General features: G+C 36.9%; 1 protein-coding gene across 3 annotated transcripts in view; it reads left to right on the top strand.

Moving 5' to 3' along the window:
* Znf699 (zinc finger protein 699) overlaps positions 1-20,907 on the top strand; it is a 68,373-nt gene that overhangs the window by 5,120 nt on the left and 42,346 nt on the right. For 2 of the 3 annotated variants that reach the window (XM_013149191.3, XM_063228608.1), the window contains exons 5-7: positions 5,970-6,080; positions 6,466-6,655; positions 7,472-11,138. In XM_013149191.3, coding sequence (XP_013004645.1) covers positions 5,970-6,080; positions 6,466-6,655; positions 7,472-8,915 — 1,745 coding nt within the window. In that variant the 3' untranslated portion in view covers positions 8,916-11,138. Of the gene's footprint in view, positions 1-5,969; positions 6,081-6,465; positions 6,656-7,471; positions 11,139-20,907 lie in introns of those variants that run through there. The other variant, XM_063228609.1, reaches the window with a different exon arrangement.

Here is a 20,907-nt window from a genome sequence, read left to right as displayed (position 1 = left end):
TTCACAGGAAGCTGTGGTTTCTCCTCTGGCTGGGGTTTTTACCTCTAAGCATAATGGGGCTTGCTGTATGGGAAGGTGTGGTTTCTCCCCTGGCTGGGGCTCTTACCAATCAGCATGGCGGGGCTTGCTTCACAGGGAAGTGTGGTTTCTCTTCTGGCTTGGACTGTTACCTATCAGCATGGTGGAGCTTGTTTCTCAAGAAAACATGGTGGTAAATTTATTACAATTGATGAACTTACATTAATACATCATTATTCCCTAGTGTTCATTGTTAATATTAGGGTTCACCTATAGGGTTATACATTCTGTGGCTTTGGGAAAATGTATAAGGAATGTATACACCATTATAATATCATACAGAGAAGCTTCACTGCCCTGGAAATCTTCTGTGTTCCACCTGTTTATCCTTCACTTCTCTGTAACCATTCCCAACCATTGATATGTATCCTGTCTCTATAGTTTTCCTTTTACAGATTACCATACAGTTGAAATTATACAGTATATAGTTTTTTCAGATTGGCTGCTTTCACTCAGCAATATGCATTTAAATTTCCTTTATATATTTTCATGCTTTGATAGCTCACTTCTTTATAGCGCTAAATAATATTCTCATGTCAAAATGCAGTTTATTTTTCACTCACCTACTGAAGGACAGCTTGGTTGCCTTCAAGTTTGGATGATGATGAATAAAACTATCATAAACACGTGAGTGTATCGTTTCATGTGGATATAATTTTGCAGCTCCTTTGGGTAGTTGCCAATAAACCTAACTGATTTGCTAGATCATATATAAAGAGTTTGTTTAATTATGTAAGAAGCCCAAAACTGTCTTCTAGAATGACTGTATTTTGCATTTCCTCCCACAGTGAAGAATAGTTCATGTTACTCCACATTGTCACTAACATTTACCAATGTTCTGGATTTTGGCTATTCTAGGAGGTGTTGGTGGTATGTCATCGCTTTAATTTGCAAGTCCTTGATGACTTATGATATGTAGGCTGTTAGGTGCTTGTCATTTGTTTTCTTTAGTGAGATGTTTTTGAGTCATATTTTTAATCAGTTTTTAAAATATTTTATTTAAAGAAAGACTAAACAAAGCAGAAAATTGGTATAAATAATACATATTTTCAAAGAAAGAATAAATAGTAAGAAATCACTAGTTGATATTTACATATTGTCCTCTTACAAATAGTTATTGAAGATACAAAAGTGGAACATATAAAGTGGGGATTCAAACAGTGATACTGCAACCAGTTCTGTTCAACTATCCAACAAAAACTTAGTAATATGGTTATCAATCCTATCCACTTACACATACATGCAGTTATCCATATCTTGATTTATGTTGAGATTGAACAAACCCAAGCAGGCTAAAATCACTTTGAGCAAAGAATAACAGTATTGCTGGATTTCACATTATGACACTCCAGGATCAGCACTGGGTACTGCAGTGTCTCTTTTTCTTCAAAGTATTTGTTCATTTCATCATATGTCATAAGATCAGTTTTCATAAACTATTTATAGGTTCTATGCATGCATGAGTCTTAACATGTATTTCTATCCTTTCTATATTAGAGAGAGGAACAAAACAAAGCTAGACAATGCAAAACATATTCCTATAAACACATGAAATGAAAAAGACATATAAGACTGCTGTACAAGGGGTTGTACCATGGTTACTGTGTTGTCTCTTGTTCAGTAGAATTGGCTATATCATCAGGCATAGTATAATTGAATGTATCAGTACATAACAGTATTAATAAAAATACAACTTTTTATATAGTATAAAACTTCAAAAACAGGTATTAATCAAACCAGAAGGGGTATCATAGTGAGTCTTGTCATCTTCAGTGTAATTGCCTGTACTCTCAGACTTGATTCTATCAATCATATCAGTTTTGAATAAAATCTGTCGATACCAAACAGCAATCAAACAAACCAGATTTAACTAAGATCAGTCGTGATAAAACAGTATAAGTCATACAGGGCTCCAGATTAAGTTAATAGGAAATTAAAGATGATTACCATGCTATATCCTGGTGTTTTTGGGATAGCTGTCTGTGCCCTCAAATCTAATGCAAGTAGACAAACTGGGACAGAATAAAATCTATCTAAGCAGAGTGGTGCAAGTAATATGGGTTTTAATTCTTGATACCTATTAACAAAATCTTCTGCATCTTTTTAAAGACCATTCCTTCCCTTTCACTTCCCCAGGGTGCACTGTGCATTTTTGGGTCTCATCTAGACCCTCGATTTGAAATTGGGGGGGGGGGGCAGCCTGCTATTTACCTAAGTGGTTCCAAACCTTCTCCCTCCTGGACATGATCTCTAATTATACTCCTTTGTCTATTAAAGCCTGTCTTTCCAACCTATCCACAAATACTGGTCTAGTGGCCCCTATTACTCTCTGGTTCTCTGTCACATAGAGCATTGTTTTCTCATATTTGATTTTCATTCCATATAACCTTTTTCAGGTTAATTATATTTCCTATAAGGAGCATCTCGGTGGACCCTGCCTTCTGATCTACTCTACCTATGATTCTGTCTTTTTAAAAATTTAGTGTATCAAGGCCATCTAAATTAGAGATTATAACCAACCTTCTCTGCTTCATTTCTGTTATGCTCTTTTTTGCCATCAGTTGTCTGCTTGTGTTCTTCATTCTACTTTCCGCTCTATTCATTGAGACCTCTCTGCCACTGTTCCTGGAATCCTGGTACTTCTCTCTCTCTCTAGAATGCCCTGCTGTATTCTCTGTAGAGTTGGGTTGCTGGTTGTGAATTTACCAAGTTCCTCTTTGTCTTAAAAGCATTTTGTTTCTCCATTAATTTGTAGAGACAGTTTAGCAGGGTATATCAATCTGGGCTGGAGGTTATTTTCTTTCAGGGCTTAGCATATTTCGCTCCAAGCTCTTCTTGACTTGATGGTTTGTGTCGAAAAGTCTGCTGTAATTCTGATGGGCCTTCCTTTATAGGTGATCTGTTTCTTGTCTCTAACAGCTTTTCATATTCTGTTCTTATATTAAATTTCTGGGGTCTTGATTATTACATGCCTGGGTGTAGCTCTGTTTTGGTTGTAGGTGGCTGGAGTTCTATATGCCTCATATATCTGAATATCATTTCCTTTTCCTATGTTTGGGAAGTTTTCCTTAATTATTTCTGTGAATAGCCTTTGTAGTTCCTTTGTTTGTACCCCTGCTTCTTCATTCACATTCTTTATTCTCAATTTATAGATCCTCTTGTCAGCTTCTAGCCTTTGTATTGTTACTGCTTGTTTCCTTGTTATTTTAAAAAAGTTTTTCCTTTCATAATCCCACATTGCAAACCTGTCTTCCAGTTTGGATAATCTATCCTTAGTTTCTTTCAAGCAGTTTTGCCAGCTTTCAATGGAATTTTTAATTTCCTGGTAATCTCTTTGAATCTGCTTTATGTATTCTATATTTTTTTTTATATTTTTCATCAAATGGTTCTCTCCTTTTGTTTGTGTTCCTCCATTCTCCTGTCTTTCTTGAGAAGTGCTTAGCATTTTTCTTATTAATCTATTTATATCTTGCTTTACTTGGTTAAATATTTCCCTTTTGAACTCATCTATGAGGTCCGGAAGGTATTTCTTCATGTCCACTGATGCCGTGTCTGATATTGCATGTTTGCTGTCCTCAATCTCTTTTGTATTTAACTTTCTTGGATCAGTGTTCTCAGGGCTGCGTGCTGGGGGCTTTTTCTTACTGCTTCCTCTTCTCATATTTTTTGTTTCTTCCATACAAGCATATAGAAGAGGTCCCAGTCCTTTTTTTATTTTTATTTTTATTTTTTTAGTTGATTCTGGTTCTTCTAAAGTGCGCTGGCTATGTGACCCTTCCTACTTCAGTGTGCTATTGAGGTGCAAATAGGGAAGGCGTATGCTGACCTCTCCCCTCTGGGTCAGCCAGTGCACGGAGGCCTTCACTGTGCCTTAGCGTGTAGGGAATTGGTCTGAGACACCCTACTGGTTCCAGCCAGGGCGTGATTTAGGCCAAGTACATCTCACCAATCCCGTCTGGGAAGGGAACAACTGACTGAAGTCTCTGCTGTACCTTGTTTCTGCCAGTCCTGCCCAGTTCCAAAATGTCATCCCCTTTCCTGTAGAAAGGTTTTATTTCCAACACTCACTGCAGGTCAATGCAGGTCCCCTACTGGCTCCATGGCTCCAGCCAGTCAAAGGGGCAGGAACACGGGGAGTTCACCGAGTCACAGCTGCGCAAGTTCAGACTTGCCAACCAGTGCAGTTCCTTGGTTTGCTGCTCCCTTCTGCACTTACATCTCCTCATCACAAGGCCTTCAGGCTTGCCTGCCACCAGCTTCACTGTTCCTATGTATCTCCGGGTTCCAACAGTGCTTCTGGCACGGGGACTGGTTCTGGTGAGAGCACCACCAGCTACCACCTTCTGTTCAAGTTTTTCTTTTTTAAAATTCTTTCTGTGGGCTTCAATTCTCACTTTAGTTTCTTCCTGGTTCAAGGGGACCTATGTCTTTCCTGCTTTTCCTTCTCTAGAATGCTATTTTCCAGCATCTGGGCTGTGTCTCTGAGAGGCTTTTTACTTTGCTGGTTACTTTTCCACCATCTTCCCAGACCACAATCAGCTTGTTTTATGATTGTTGAGCTTTAAAAGTTCTTTGTGTAACAGAACAGGAAATAGTCTCATGTCAAATAAATCTCCTATAAATGTTTTCTTTCAGGCTGTGACTTATCTTTTTGGTGTCTTCATAGAGCAAAATATTTTAATTTTAATGAAGCCCAGTTTATCAAATCTTAGTTTCATAGGTCCTGCCTTTTAGAATTGTAGCTAAAAATCAAATGTCATCTAGAATTTTTCCTCTGTCTTAAACTATTATACTGTACATTTAGGTCTGTGAACCATTTTGAGTTAATGTTTGCAAAGATTTTTTTTTTCTTTGCATAGGTATGGTACTTGTTTGAGTATCATTAGTGGGGAAAATCTTATCTTTTTGCCATTGGATTGGTTTTGTTCTTTTTTCAAAAGATTAGTTAACTCTGTAGTTATCCCTTGGTCTTTAGGGTATTGGTTTCACAACATACCTCCTTACCAACATCTGTGGATGCTCAAATCTCTCTTTTTTAAAAAGATGATATGGTATTTGTATAAAACCTGTACATTTCCTCTCATTTACTTTAAATCATTTCTAGATGATTTAAGACACCTAATACAGTGTTAAAAGAAAAGTCTATACATGTATGGATGAATTTATTTTCCATAAACATCTTTTACATGTGGTTGGTTGAATCCATGGGTACAGAAACCTGGCTGTATTTATGTGGATCTGGCCTTTGCATTCTGTTTCATTGATCTGTTGTGACATGGATTTTGGGGGGACACTGTTCAACTTTGATACTGTTTGTAAACTGGATGCTGACATAAGATAAGAGCAATTATATAGGCAGTGATAGGGAACCTTTTAGAGCTTTCAGTGATAACAACCAAATGGTTACACTACCTATGCCATAGATTTGCCACCACTGGCAAATTCTGTTGGTTGTGTAGTACCTTCTTTTTATCTGTCTTGAACAGGATTATGAAGTGTTCTAATTTTGCTACGTTTTAACAATCTTAGAATAGCATTGTCCAAGGTTGATCTTCTGTGATATTATTTAGGAAAACAGTATGTCTTGACTATATCAAACTAACTAGTAATAACATTGTGGTTTAGATGCGGATGTCAGATTAGTTCCTGGTCTCAAAACTTTATTCCCTGACCTCAGCTTTTTAACTTTGTTTTTCTTTTTAATTCTTTTTCATGGATTTCATTGACATTTTCAAGGCCTTGTGATGAGGAGATGTAAGTGCAGTTAAACTCACACATCCTTAGATGCATGTGTTTAGAGTATGGAGAGACCAATATTTTGACCCTGCCTTATGGAGCTGTTTGTGGTTCTTCATTGTTTTCCTTGGTGATACGTGTTTCCTTTCGTGCAGGGTACCAGCTACCCACATCTCACCTGATCTCCCAGTGGGAACAAGAGGAGGACCTGCTGAGAGTAGAGGAAGGCATTATCCAGCCCACTTGTATGGAGGAACGACAGGAAGGTAAGAACCCTTAGGAGAAACTCTTTTTGGTTAGGGAAAAAATTCAAATGAAACAAAACAAAACTTCATCAGAGAAGGCTCATCTTCCATAGATACCTCTGATTTCTATTATGACTTGTTATTCTCACACTTTCTGTGTTCTTGAAAAAGATTTCCATATTCATTTTACTGTTTCTTAAGTTAGTTTTGGGTAATTGGCATTTTATCCAATCCTGTCTGTTTTGTACTCATAATGTTCTACTTACATCACCATTGGTGTCGGTCTTCAGAGAGCTATGTCCTAATGAATTGTTTATAGTTTTGACCCTTGTGTATATAAAAATCAAAGTCTTGAAAGAACCACAATGCTGAAAGTTCTTTGCTCATAGATACCTTCACTTTTCAGATTCAGGTTTTGAGACTCAACTCAATACTAATGAATTAGTTGTTCGTCAAGGGAGTGATGAAGAGAAAGTATCCAGGGAACATAAAATAGTAAGATTCAAAGGAATTGGTTCTGGTTCCTTTATTTTACATGAAAATTTGGAACCCTATGATACTGATGAGCAGAACAGAAGCCATAAGAGACATTTGAGGTGAGTACCTTTCAGAGTAGAGAAAGTAGTGCCTTAGAGGAGAATGTTAAAATGATCTGAGATTTAAGAAGTATGTATATGATTTCCTATTAACTTAATTTGAAGCCCTATATTGCTTTTACTGTCTTTTTTGACTGATTTTATTTGAATCTGTTTTGTTTGATCACTGTCTTGTTTTGACTGATATTATTTGAATCTGTTACATTTGATAGTATCAAGTCTGAGGGAATAGGCAACTACACTGAAGACAATAAGATTCACTATGATACCCATTCTGGTTTGACTATTATTTTCTTTTGAAGTCTTATAATGTCTCCAGTGTTTTGTTTTTATTGGTTTTGTTCTGTACTGTTATATTCAGTTTTATTATGCCTGATGATATGGGCAGTTCTATTGAAGATAACAAGAGGCATTATGGTAACCACTGTTGATCACCTAGTATTTTGGTGTTAAGTCATGTATCATGTCCATCTGTTTGTTTTGACTGACCCCATTTTGTTTCATTTGGTTTTATTCTCTTCAAAATAAAAAAAAAGAAATATGTATATAAACCTACATCTAGAATCATGATTTCACAAAGATTTTGTCTGGAAATTTTTGCCACAAACTATACTGATATGTAGAATATTTGACATGCATACTTCAATTATAAATAATTATCAGGCAAATTCCATAAGTCAAAAACCTGTTGACAGTATTGGCTATTGTAGAACCTTGTGTGAGAACTTTCAGCTTATAAGTTGACAGTAAAGAAAATGTACTCACAGAAACTGGTAAATATTCATCACTAATGTCGTGTCTTTTACTTTTAAAAAGTCACATGGTGGAGAACTTCGATGAATACAATGAAGAAAATCAGTGTCAACATATTCCAAATTTTACTGTGCTCAGGAGAACTCCTAAAGTAAAATCCTATGAATGTCACAAGTGTGGAAAGGCCTTCCTGCTTCATTCATCTCTGAAGAATCATATCAGATCTCATACCGGAAGCAAACTCTACCAATGTCAGGAATGTGGGAAAGCCTTCCATTTTCATGCTTGTTTTAAGAAGCATATAAAGAACCCCACTGAAGAGAAGCCCTATGAATGTAAGGAATGTACCAAGATCTTTAGCTGTTCCTCGTTCTTTAGGACACATATGAAGATTCATAGTGGAAAGGCGAATTATGAATGTAAAGAATGTGGGAAAACTTTCAGTACTTCTTCATACCTCACCGAACATAAACGAATTCATAGTGGAGATAAGCCTTATGAATGTAAGGAATGTGGGAAAGCTTTTAGTTGTTCATCATCACTCTCCAAGCACAAAAGAATTCACAGTGGGGATAAACCATATGAATGCAAAGAATGTGGGAAGGCCTTTAGTTCTTCCTCCCACCTTATAATACATATCAGAATTCACACTGGAGAGAAGCCTTATGAATGTAAAGAGTGTGGGAAGGCCTTCAGTGAGTCCTCAAAACTCACTGTACATGTGAGAACACACACTGGAGAGAAACCATATAAATGTAAGGAATGTGGGAAAGCCTACAATTGCCCCTCCTCCTTGAGTGTCCATATGAGAAAACATACTGGAGAGAAGCCCTATGAATGTCTAGAGTGTGGGAAAACCTTCTATCTTCCCACTTCCCTGAATACACATGTAAAAAATCAGAGCAGAGAGAAACCATATGAGTGTAAGGAATGTGGGAAAGCTTTCAGTTGTCCCTCATCCTTTAAAGCACATGTGAGAGATCATGCTGGAAAGGTTCGATATGAGTGTAAGGAGTGTGGGAAGGTCTTCAGTCGTTCCTCATCCCTCACAGAGCACTTGAGGACTCACAGTGGAGAGAAGCCTTATCAGTGTAAGGAGTGTGGCAAAGCCTATATTAGTTCCTCCCATCTTACAGTTCATAGAAGAACTCACACTGGAGAGAAACCTTATGAATGTAAGAAGTGTGGGAAAGCCTTTATTTATTTTTCAGCCCTTAGAATCCACATGAGAACACACACTGGGGAAAAACCATATGAATGTAAGGAATGTGGGAAGGCATTTCGACATTCTTCATATCTGACAGTCCATGCAAGAATGCACACTGGAGAAAAACCCTTTGAATGTCTGGAATGTGGGAAAGCCTTCAGTTGCCCCTCATCCTTTCGGAGACACGTGAGAAGCCACACAGGAGAGAAACCCTATGAATGTAAGGAATGTGGGAAAGCCTTTATCTGTCCAGCCTACTTTAGAAGACATGTCAAAATCCATGCTAGAGAAAATATATGAACATAAGGAATATGAGATTATCTGCAAGGCTTTTTCTTTTTTCTTTTTTTTTTTTGCAAGGCTTTTTCTAATCTTAGGCAACTTGTGAAGTTTCACACTGGAGATACCCAATGAATGTGAGAAGACTTAAAGTCACCTATGTGAAACCCTGTGTATGTAAGTGATGTGATAAAGCCTTCTTAAACATCACTTCACTTTCTGCATGTAAGAAAATTCATGCCAGGAAAGGTTACTTCCTCATTCTTCAAGCAGTCTGCTGACTCATTGATTTTTACTGTTTTGTAATGACATTAAAGATGTTAAATTTACCTTTTTAGGTCTAACTAGATGCTTTTTTACTATGAGATGTGTTTGTTTTGCCTCACATATAAGTGTTCTTTCCAGTTTTATAAAGCCTTTTAGACTTATGGGTTATTTGAAATATATATAGTGAATCTTTGACTTGCGATCATTTGAGTTGTGAACTTTCACAGGTGTACTGAATAAGACTCTCTTTGTTGACCTACATATGAGTCCAACTTATGAACAGTTCTGCTGGGACCTTGTTCATAAGTCAGGGACCTACTGTATGTATTTTGAAGCAGAGTCTTGCTGGCTTTGAACTCCTGGGCTCAAATAATCCTCCTTCCTCAGCTTTCTAAGTAGCGAGGACTGCAGGCACACACCACTGTAACTAAGTGAAGGATATTTTTTTTTGTATGTAGGTGAAGAGGGTCTTTTAAAAGTTATTTACCAATTCTTACTGTTCTCTTAAGTCTGTAGTTACAGTATGGATGCTTCAGTGTCCGTTGACCTTTTTTTTGGTCCATGATGTTAGTTGCCGCCTCTCCCTTTTCATCTTACATCTCCTCTTCCTCATTTAAACTAAGAGAATATATAGCTTTTTTGTTTTGCTTTTTGCTTTTGTTGGTACTGGGGATTGAACCCAGAGCCCTGTATAAGGTAGACTAGTCCTGTACTACTGAGCTAAACCTTTAGTCCAGTTTATTTTTAATTTTGAGATACGGTTTTTCTAAATTACCCAGACTGGCCTGAACTTATAGTCCTCTTGTCTCAACCTCCCACATGCATCGCTGCACTTGGCTATAGTTTTTGAGAATATCAGTTTTACTGTCTAAAGGTTTTCATATGTAATACTACTTTCACCAGATATTACTAAGTACAAAAATTTTGAAAGAGGATGGTCTCACCTGATACACTATTTTCATATTTTGTTCTCTGTTCTTGCCCATAGGAGGGATTTGGATCCAATATTTTGAGTTTAAAAATTGTGTTACATGAACTGGGGTGTGGTTAGGGATTTCACTTCCCAGAATCATTGCTTTTTCGAGTTCCATCCTGCAGTGTGTACAGTAATTGGTTGTAAGAGATTTGGAAGACTCCAGGGATAAAGTCAGTATTATCTGTGTAGTAGGCCTGTTAAGATGAGTAAATTTGCAGTGGTCTGGTGGGACTCTGGTTTTCAGCTAAATTTTCTGTTGGACTCACTGATCCATACTTGATCAAAACTGAACATTAAGTGCTTGACTGTAGTGTCCTCAAAGGCTATAGTTCCATAGACATCTTCAAGAGCTCCTCCATCATGACTATATATCAGCTTCTTGCATTTTCTGGCAGACTCTGGCAGTCACTCTGGTCCTTCTGCCACATTATCTGCCTTCTTAGAATTGGTCCTTATTTGGGGATAGATTGTTGTCATGTGCACAGCCCAGTGCTGTGATCATTTCGATCACGAGGAAAGACACATCTCTGCAAGCCTACCATGGTTTCAGAAGCAAGTGGAGCTTTTGGCACCATGGGAATTTATGCTAGGTACAACTGAGGCAATGATCAGACAGGCTTTGTCCTATTTTAGTAGAGAAAATTTTTATTTGACATCTTGAAAGAGAGAAGATTTTACTGTCTTTATCTGAGATAAACACTAAAAGTGTTTTGAGTAAATGTAACTCCTCCTATTTTTGTCTGTTAAAAAATAAATTTCTTCTCATCAATCAAGTTTTACTAGTTTTAAGGCATATGTACACTAATATGCACAAAGTGCTAATCTGTGTACAGCTTGATGAAATTTCACATTATGCAGCATGACAAACACATTTCCAGGACTTGAAGAAGTTCATTTTCCCTTTTGTCAATAACTCCAGAGAAGCAATCCAATTATTACTCATTACAATTGATTAGATTTGCTTGTTCTTAGTTTCCAAATAAATGTTAAATTACAATGTGTATGTGTTTCACTTCTTCTTGCTCAATATAATGTCTAATTTTTGTTTTTTGTTTGTTTGTTTGTTTGTTTTGGAAACAGGGTCTCCCTATGTCATGTAGGCTGACCTTGAGCTGGAGCTCACTTAGATAGCCCAGGCTGGCCTCAAACTCACGGTGACCCTCTTGCCTCAGCCTCCTAGTGCTGAGATTACAGGCCCACATTGGCTAGTTTGTGTTTTAATCCTTTTGATAGATATATACACTTAGTTTTCTTGGTATATGCTACACGTGGAGGGCTGTGATTACTAACAATCACATGTAATTTTGGTTGATATTCCAGATTTTAAAATCATTGATTCCAGGGGCTGGGGATTTAGTTCAGCAGCATAAGCACCTGACTGGCAAGCGAGGGTCATGAGTTTGATCTCTGGTACCAAAAAACAAAAAAATTGTTGATTTCACCTATAATTCCCCAAACTGCACCAAAATTTTAGTTGTTCCACATACCCAGCTAGCATTTTATAATTTTAGTCACTTAGCTGAGGGTACAGTGATAATTGTTTGTAGTTTTAGTTTGGACTAACTGGTGTGTAATGATTTTTTTGTGTGTGTTTACTGAATATTTAAGTACCTTTATGAGGGCACACATATGAGACATTTTACCTGTTTTTTTGGTACCAGGAATCAAACTCAGGACTTTGCACTTTCCAAGCAGGCACTGTGCTACTAAGCCACAACCCCAGCCCATTTTACTTGTTTTATTGAAGATTTTTCCTTCTGCCTACTTATCCTTTATAATATGTGTATGTTTCTTTATATCTAGGTACATAAATGTTTATACATGTCTACATATATATGATATGTATAACATTATATATACATGTATAGCAGATAACTTCCCAGTCTCTGACATTCTTATGTCCATGGTGAGCTTTAAAAGGCACTTATTAATCACCTATTAAAATGTCTCAGATAAAACTTTCAATCTGGATCCTTGGGGCTCAAAATAGATCCAGGGAATATGTTGTGTGTTGGCTGTGTGGAGTAGGTCCCTGAACTGCCTGGCCTGATTTCTGCCCAGGTTAGGCCTCAGGTAGCAGGGAGTGGCCACCCTTTGTGAATAGGTTCAACATAATTTTCAGAATCAAATCTGATTGATTTACCTCGCCTGTGAAACTAAATCAATCTGTCTGGAAGAATGCAATGCTGTTTCTTCAGGACTCACTTGCTCCAGGCTTATTCAGAAACTAGGGTTAGAACCTGTATTGGAGATTTGGCCCAATCTCCAACCTCCTAAAACAAGTTATGGTAAAGGCTTACATCCCAGAGTCAATGGAATATGGTTTCAGAGTCAATGGAATATGTGGGGAATCCAGGAATATCAGAACTCTCTGGGAACAAAGCCGAAGAGTTTTCCAAATCACTGTTATTTATCGGGTTTCCACACATTTGGGCTTACAGGAAGTGGGTGGCATGAAAGCCTATGAAGTCAGAGCAAAGGCAGTAAATTTTGCTAGTTAAGAGAATGGTTTGGTCTCTAAGAATGACAGTTTTATTGCTCTGTCCTCCTCTGCTTCAGCTGTGGTGTTATTTTGAGGTCAGAGCACTATGAATATGCTCTTTTCCCACACAGCTAGAGGTCCCTGGGCTCAACAACTTAACCCTGTGCAGCCTGGTCTCCAACAAACCCTTTCAGGAGTTCAGTCAATACCAACAGCTATGGATATAGTGAGTGCTACTACCATGGCTGGGGTGATAGCCAGGGTCGCATACTTTCTGTAGAACCAGAGACAGTTCTTTTACTATCCTAAGTTTTTAGACTGTGGAAGGGTATAGAGGACTAATAGTGGACTTCAGAAAGTGGTTCAAAGAGGAGAGATTTTCTTAATTTTATGATGAGAGAAAAGGTAAAAGAAATTTTAAAATTAGTGAACTTTTACTCTGTGATATTCAGGTATTAATTAATTTGCTCATCACCAAAACCTCAGGAAACAATATTTAGAATAGCCACAGTGCACATGGCAAGAGAGAGGCACAAATTAATTTAGATAATTTAATGGCAGTACAGTGTGTCTGAATCTGTGAACCATGCTTTCCATTACTGCAGTGAATTGCCATCAGAGACCAGAGACTTCCAGATACAGCACAGTACATCTCCAATTGAATGCTGGAGTTGCAAACTTTCATAGGTATTACGGGACCTCGCATTACAAACATTCACAGATTTGAACAGATCGTGGAAGTAGTTTACATGTCTGCCAGACACTGAATTTGATTTATAAATATTCTACTGGGATGGAGCTCATTCATAAGCTGAGGACTCATTGTAGTAAGTAATGACATTCAGAAATAATTGTTTTATTGGCACACATTTGCAGTTTGCACAGTTTACAATCATCTTGGGGGTGGTTATGTCTATATAATACAGTATTGTTTTGCTTTTAAAATCCCTTTCCCTCCCCATCCTCTTTAATCCTCCTGTTCCCCTTTCTCCCATGTTTTTTTGGTCTTTTTTGAGGCAGGGTTTCACTATGTGGTTCAGCTTGGCCTTACAGTCACTGTGTTAACCAAGGCTGGCCTCGAACTCAACAATCTTTGTGCCTCAGCCTCCTGAATGTTGAGTGTGCACCACCACAGTCAGCTCCCATTTTTCATTCTTCTTGATACTAATTTTAGTTAATATTTATATAATGTTTACATTAATTGAGGTTTTTTGGTTTCTGTGCATGGCATATCTTCATTCTACTTATTTCCCCTTCCTCTCCACCTTACCCCTGCCATTTTCCTTGGCCCCTTGGGCCACTTCCCTACTGCAAGAAATCTATTCCCTTGAACTATTGTAATCCTTGAAGAGGTATCTTGGGCATTTTGACAGAAACAAGATGAAAAAGAAGCCCTGCATTGATGCTTATTCCATATAATTCCATTCAAGGAAAAAAACTAGAAAAATTCTTAACTGTGTTAGTTTAACTTTTAAATAGTTAAGTAAAACAAATCAATGTGTAATAAATGAAACAAATGATGTCATTCAAATTGGTGACAAAAATTAATAAGGAGTAAACTCTACAAGAAATGAGAAGGGCTTATCTTAAAAGTCTGAGCTGGGCATGGTGGTACAAGCCTGTGATTCCATTACTCTGGAAGGTTGAGGTACTGGCATAAGCCCAGACTGGGCAGGTTAGTACCTTACTCATGTCCTGTTCCAAGATAAATAAGAAAATAACTGGGGTGTATCTCAGTGTAAAGGGCTTTGGTTTCATCCCCAATGGCTCCCCAGTTCCCCTCCAAAATTCAGTACAAAGCTCTTCATGAAGGCAAACATGTCCTAGAATGGGAAGTATTAAGACAATAGAGAGGTAAGTATTCTTGTTATTATGTCATTATTAGTACAATTTTAGCTAATAAAAACTGCAATCAAATTTTTAATTGGAAATAATTAATGTTGGTAGGAAGACTCTTCCTTTTGGCCATGTGACTGGAGGAAGCCAAATGAACCTCTTCTTGGGAACAGTAAGTCTCAGAAGTCATTGAGCTAGACCAAGAACACTGAATTTTTTTCCTGCAGTTTCCATAAGTTTGGGACTTTTTAGGGAATGGAGTACATGGACCAGTTTGATTAATAATCAGCTCTGCCTTGAGGCAGAATTAAACAAATGGATGAATAAGTTTCTTGTGCAAGGGGGTGAGTTCAAGGCTACACAGCTGCACATCACAGCCTGTGTCTCCAGCTCTCTGCTGATCCCAACCTAGTGAACTCCATACCTATGTTTCCTCCTGGAGACATGATTTTCATAAGTACGCTCCAGCCTGACACTGGCTTTGTGAAACTCTTGAGGGGAAAGCATCAGCCTTCATCACTCATTTGGCCAAAAGACACAGTGGATCAGCAGTCTTTGGCCATGTTTCAGCTGAGGGCCCACCTTCTAGGATGAGTACAGGAGGCACAGAAGGGCTGTGTTTTCTCAAAATCAGGACAGATGAGCAGTCGGGGCAGCTGGACGGGCGATTCCAAAATGCAACGTGTGTGCTTGGAAGCTTGTGAAGTTTATGTTTTAGGTTCTGGTGGAGGAATCTGAGAGCTCTTATTGAATTCTGATGTCCTCTCACAATGCTGTAGTTCTTTTTTTTTATTTAAAGAGAAAAACAAAAACTAAATGAAGCAAGACAGTAAAAGGCTAGAAGCAACACAGAATTTCAAGAGAAAAAGCATACGGTAAGAGTTCACCAGTTAATATATCACACATTGTTAATTTACAAACAGCTGTCCAGATTACAAAATTAAAGCATACAAAGTGGAGATTAATACAGTGAGATTGCAGTCAGTTCTGTTCAATGATCCAAGAAAAACTCAGCAATATGGTTCTCTTTTCTACACATTTAAATAAACTTGCAGGTATATCCTTGAGATAAACTTTCCTTCCTCTCTTTTTTACACTAACAATCGTGCGTTTTAGTTTCCATTACTTCCACAGTTTTTTTTTTAACTTTTTCTTTGAAGAGGAAAAGAAAAAAGATTGAAAAAAAGGCCAAAAAAAACCAAAAAACAAAACAAGACGGACCAAAGAAAAACCCAATGTGACAAAGCAAAACAGAGTCATTTAGATCAGGAGGATGGACATAGTATAAAATGAAAAAAAATAAAAAAAAATAAAGGGGGGGATTACTAGGTGATCAACAATGGTTACCATTATGCCTCTTGTTATCCTAAAAAGAGTAGCCTATATCAGCTAGTATAAAAGAATTGAGCAAAACTGTACATAAGACCAATAAAACCACATTGGAGAGCTTATAGGATTCCAAAAAAGATAATAGTCAAATAATAATGGGCATCATAGAATATCTGGTTGCCTTCCAAATGGTTGCCTATACCCTCAAACTTGATATTATTAAGCAAAACAGAATATAATAAAATCAGTCAGAACAAGATATGGAGAACACTACAGGGGTTCAAATCATGTTAATAGGATAACAAAAAAATTACTATAACCTATCGCACTATTTTTAATTTAATTTTCCCTTAGTTAAAAGATACTAAGAAATAAATTAATTTAAAAAAAAACGAAAGAAAAAAGGGGGGGAGACTGAGATAAAAAAAAAAAGAACGTATCAATATAACAACACCGGTCAGAATCGAAAAATTTAACCATCATTGTGTTTCACTCCCAGATAGCTTGACATTAATAGTAGTTACCATAGTGACTCTTTCCTTGAAATATTTGAGTCTAACTTCATATACTATAGCATCAAATTTATCAAGACAGTGTGAGACCGTTCAAGAGAATGAAATTGTTGCAGGGAATTTAGAACCAGCTAGCAGAAACCAAATATCAATTTCTATATTATCTCTTTGTCTATAAAAAACTTGCTTATACTATCACATACATTAAGATATAATAAAGTACCACATGTTAGAACCAATGGAAACAAATGAACAAAAACTTGATGGGGCTTCAAAACAGGATGATATTAAATCAGCGCTAGCTATTACGCTCTTATTCTCTTCAAAATAGTCATTTGTAGTATCACAGGCAATAAAATAAAAACACCCAAATTAAAACCATTCCAAGTAATGAGTGAAAACATTATATGGCTTCAAACCAGTGTGACTGGGAATCATGCTTACCATGTACTTTTATGTATTCTTATCATTTCTTACACTAGGGAAACTATTCGGTATTCATACAGGTGAGTTTGATTTATTTCACTTATAAGTATGGTCTCGAGCTGCGTCCATTTATTTATAAATGTCTCAGTGTGATCATTCTTTATAGCTGAGTAGTACTCCATTGTATAAAAATACCACAACTTTTTTTATCCATTCCTCAGTTGATGGACACTTAGGTTGTTTCCAAGATCTGGCTATTACAAATTGTGCTGCTATAAACATGGGTGCACATATATCACTGTGGTATGATGCTTTCAGTTCTTCTGGGAATATGCCTAGGAGTGGAATAGCTGGGTCAAATGGTGCTTCCAGTCCCAGCTTTGTGAGAAATCTCCAAACTGACCTCCACAATGGTTGCACCAGTCTAGACTCCCACCAACAGTGCAGGAGAGTTCCTTTTTCCCCACAGCCTCTCCAGCATTTGTTGTTGGTGGTTTTCTTGATCTTGGCCATTCTTTCAGGAGATGAAATCTCAGTGTGGTTTTAATTTGCATTTCTCTAATGACTAGTGATGCTGAACATTTTTTCATATATTTATTTGCTGTTTGTATTTCTTCATCTGAAAATTGTTTATTCATCATCAATGCCCATTTTTGGATGGGGTCTTTGAATTTTGGGGGTCTGATTTTTTAAAATTCTTTGTATGTTTTAGACAGAAGTCCTTTGTCTGAGGGACAGTTCACTAGGATTTTTTCCCAGTTTGTGGGTTTTCTTTTCACTATGTTAGAGATTTCTTTCGATGTACAGACTTTTTAATAAGATGTTATCCCAGTTATTGACTCTGGGAAGTATTTTCCGTGCGGTTTGAGTCTTGTTCATGAATTCTCTACCTACCCCTATGTCTTCAAGGTTTTTACCCAATTTGTCTTCCAATAGATTTAGTGTTTCTGTTTTAATATTTAGATCTTTGATCCATTTAGATTTTATTTTAGTATATGGTGACAGGCATGGGTCTAGTTTTAGTTTTTAGCATATGGAGAGCCAGTTTTTCCAATACCATTTATTAAAGAGACAGACTGTCATTCTTCCAGTGAACCTGTTTGACCCCTTAATCAAAGATGAGGTGGTTGAGTGTGTTTGTAGTTGTGGTTGTATCTTCTAATCTATTCCATTGGTCTTTGGCTCTGTTTTGATTCCAGTACCATGTTGATTTTACTACAGTTGCTTTGTAGTATAACTTCAAGTCAGGAATTGTGATGCCTCCTGCCTTGCCTTTGCTGCTTAGAACTGTCCTTGCTATTCTAGATCTCTTCTGGTTCCAGATGAATTTTAGGATTGATTTCTCGAGATCTATGAGGTATGTTGATGGTATTTTTATCGGGATTGCATTGAATCTGTATAACAGTTTTGGGAGAATGGCCATTTTCACAATATTTATTCTTCCTATCCGTGAGCAAGGGATGTCTTTCCATTTCCTGAGATCAACTTCAATTTCATTTTTCAATGTATTATAATTTTCCCTGTATAGGTCTTTCACCTCTTTCGTAAGAGTAATTCCTAAATATTTCATTTTCTTAGTTGCTAGCATGAAGGGTGTGGCTTCTCTTATTTCTCTCCCTGTGATTTTGTTGTTAGTATATAAGAATGCTATTGATTTTTGAGTATTGATTTTGTATCCAGCCACATTGCTGAATTTATTTATTATATCTAGGAGTCTTTCAATGGAGTTTTTGGGGTCTTCTATGTAGAGTATCATATCATCTGCAAATAGTGACAATTTAACTTCTTCTTTTCCTATCTTTATACCTTTTATTTTTCTTTCATGTCTAATTGCTCTGGCTAGTATTTCCAGTACTATATTAAATAGGAGCAGTGACAGGGAACATCTTTGTCTTGTGCCTGATTTTAAAGTAAAGGCCTTCAATTTTTGGCCATTTAGTATGATACTGGCTGTTGGTTTGTCATAGATGGCCTTTATTATGTTGAGATAAAGACCATCTATTCCAGTTTTCTGTAAGGTTCTTATCATAAATGAATGTTGTACCTTATGAAAAGTTTTTTCTGCATCTATAGATATGATCATGTGATTCTTACTTTTAACTCTATTTATATGGTGGATTACATTTATTCATTTATGTATATTGAACCATCTCTGCATACCTGGAATGAATCCCACTTGGTCATGGTGTATAATCTTCTTGATGACTTGCTGCATCCTATTTGCCAATATTTTATTGAGGATCTTTGCATCTGTGTTCATTAGGGAGATTGGTCTGTAGTTCTCTTTTTCAGTTGGGTCTTTCTCAGGTTTTGGTACTAGAGTAATATTTGCTTCCAGGAATGACTTAGGAAGGATTGCTTCCCTTTCAAATTCATTGAAGAGTTTGAGGAGTGTCGGCATTAGGTCCTCGTTGTATTTCTTGTAGAATTCTGCAGTGAATCCATCTGTGCCTGGGCTCTTCTTTGTAGGTAATGACCTAATTACATTTTCAATTTCATGAATAGAGATTGGGTTATTCAGCAGTTTTGCTTCTTCTTGGCCTAGCTTTGGTACTTCATATGCTTCTAGAAATCTGTCTATTTCTTCTGTGTTATCTAACCTTTGAGAGTAGAGTTTTTTGATATAGGTGTTGATGATCTTCTGTATTTCTATTGGGTCTGTAGTGATTTCACCTTTTTCATTCCTTATTGCATGAAGTTGAGCTTTTTCTTTACTTTTTAAAATAAGGTTTGCTAGGGGCTTATCAATTTTATTTATTCTTTCAAAGAACCAACTCTTTGATTCATTGATTCTTTGGATTGTTTTCTTAGTCTCTATTGCATTGATTTCTGCTCTGATTTTTATAATTTCCTCTCTTCTTTTGGCTTTGGGCTTGACTTGCTCTTCTTTTTCTAGCTGTTTGAGGTGTAGCATCAAGTTTTTCATTTGTATTTGTTCTGTTTTCCTGATGTGGGAATCCAATGAAATAAATTTCCCTCTGAGGACAGCTTTCATTGCATCCCACAGTTTCTGGTAAGTTGTATTTGTGTTTTCATTTGTTTTTAGGTATTGTTTAATTTCCTCTGTGACCCACTGATTACTCAAGAGTGTGTTATTCAGTTTCCATGTGTTTATGGGATTTTTGCAGTATCTTTTATCATTAATTACTAATTTCATAGCGCTATGATCTGATAACATGCAGGGGATGATTTCAACTCTTTTGCATTTCTTTAAATATGTTCTATGAGTTAATATATGGTCTATTTTAGAGACCGTCCCATGTACTGCTGAGAAAAATGTGTATTCTGTTGTTGGGCGGAATACTCCATATATGTCTATCAATTCCATTTGTTCACAGGTGTGATTCAGTACTTTTATCTGTTTGCTGATTTTCTGTCCTGTTGATCTGTTCATTGGTGTCAATGGTGTGTTAAAACCTCCTGTTATAATTGTATTACTGCTGATTTGGTTTTTCATTTCTGATATTACTTGTTTTATATAACTGGGTGCTTTGGAATTTGGTGCATATATATTTAAGATAGTTATCTCTTCCTCTTGAAGTTTTCCCGTAACCAGTATGTAGTGACCTGCTTTGTCTCTTCTGATCATTATTGGTTTGAAGTTCACATTGTATGCAAACAGAATAGCTACCCCCACTTTTTTTTGGGTTCCTGTTGCATGAAGTATTGTTTTCCATCCTTTGACTTTCAGTCTGTGAGTATCCTTTTGGGTTAGATGGGTTTCTTGTAGACAGCATATGGTTGGATTTTGTTTCTTGATCCATTCTGCCAGTCTATTTCTTTTAATTAGTGCATTGAGACCATTTACGTTAATGGTTATGTGTTATATATTGGTTTATTAGTGGCATGTTATATTTCTGCTGTTGCATCTTTATCTTTCTGCTCTATTTGTCTGCTTTGTTAAGTGGTTTTTTCTTAAGTGTATCTAGACTGTCTTTCAGTATTCTTTGTAGGATTGGCTTGGTGATCATGAATTTCTTCAGCTGTTCTTTGTTGTGGAAGTATCTTATTTCTCCATCAATTTTGAAGGACAGTTTTGCAGGGTACACCAGTCTAGGATGGAAATTATTTTCCTTTAGAATCTGAAATACTTCACTCCATGCTCTTCTTGCCTTTATTGTTTGTGTTGAGAAGTTTGCTGTGATTCTGATAGGTTTTCCTTTATAGGTGATCTGTCTTTTATCT

This window comes from Cavia porcellus, unplaced genomic scaffold, assembly GCF_034190915.1.
Source record: "Cavia porcellus strain 051 isolate PalLab524CR breed Dunkin Hartley unplaced genomic scaffold, mCavPor4.1 scaffold_17, whole genome shotgun sequence".
NCBI classification, from domain to species: domain Eukaryota; kingdom Metazoa; phylum Chordata; class Mammalia; order Rodentia; family Caviidae; genus Cavia; species Cavia porcellus.
Note: the sequence above shows the minus strand (reverse complement) of the source record. Positions and strands in the feature narration are given on the sequence as shown.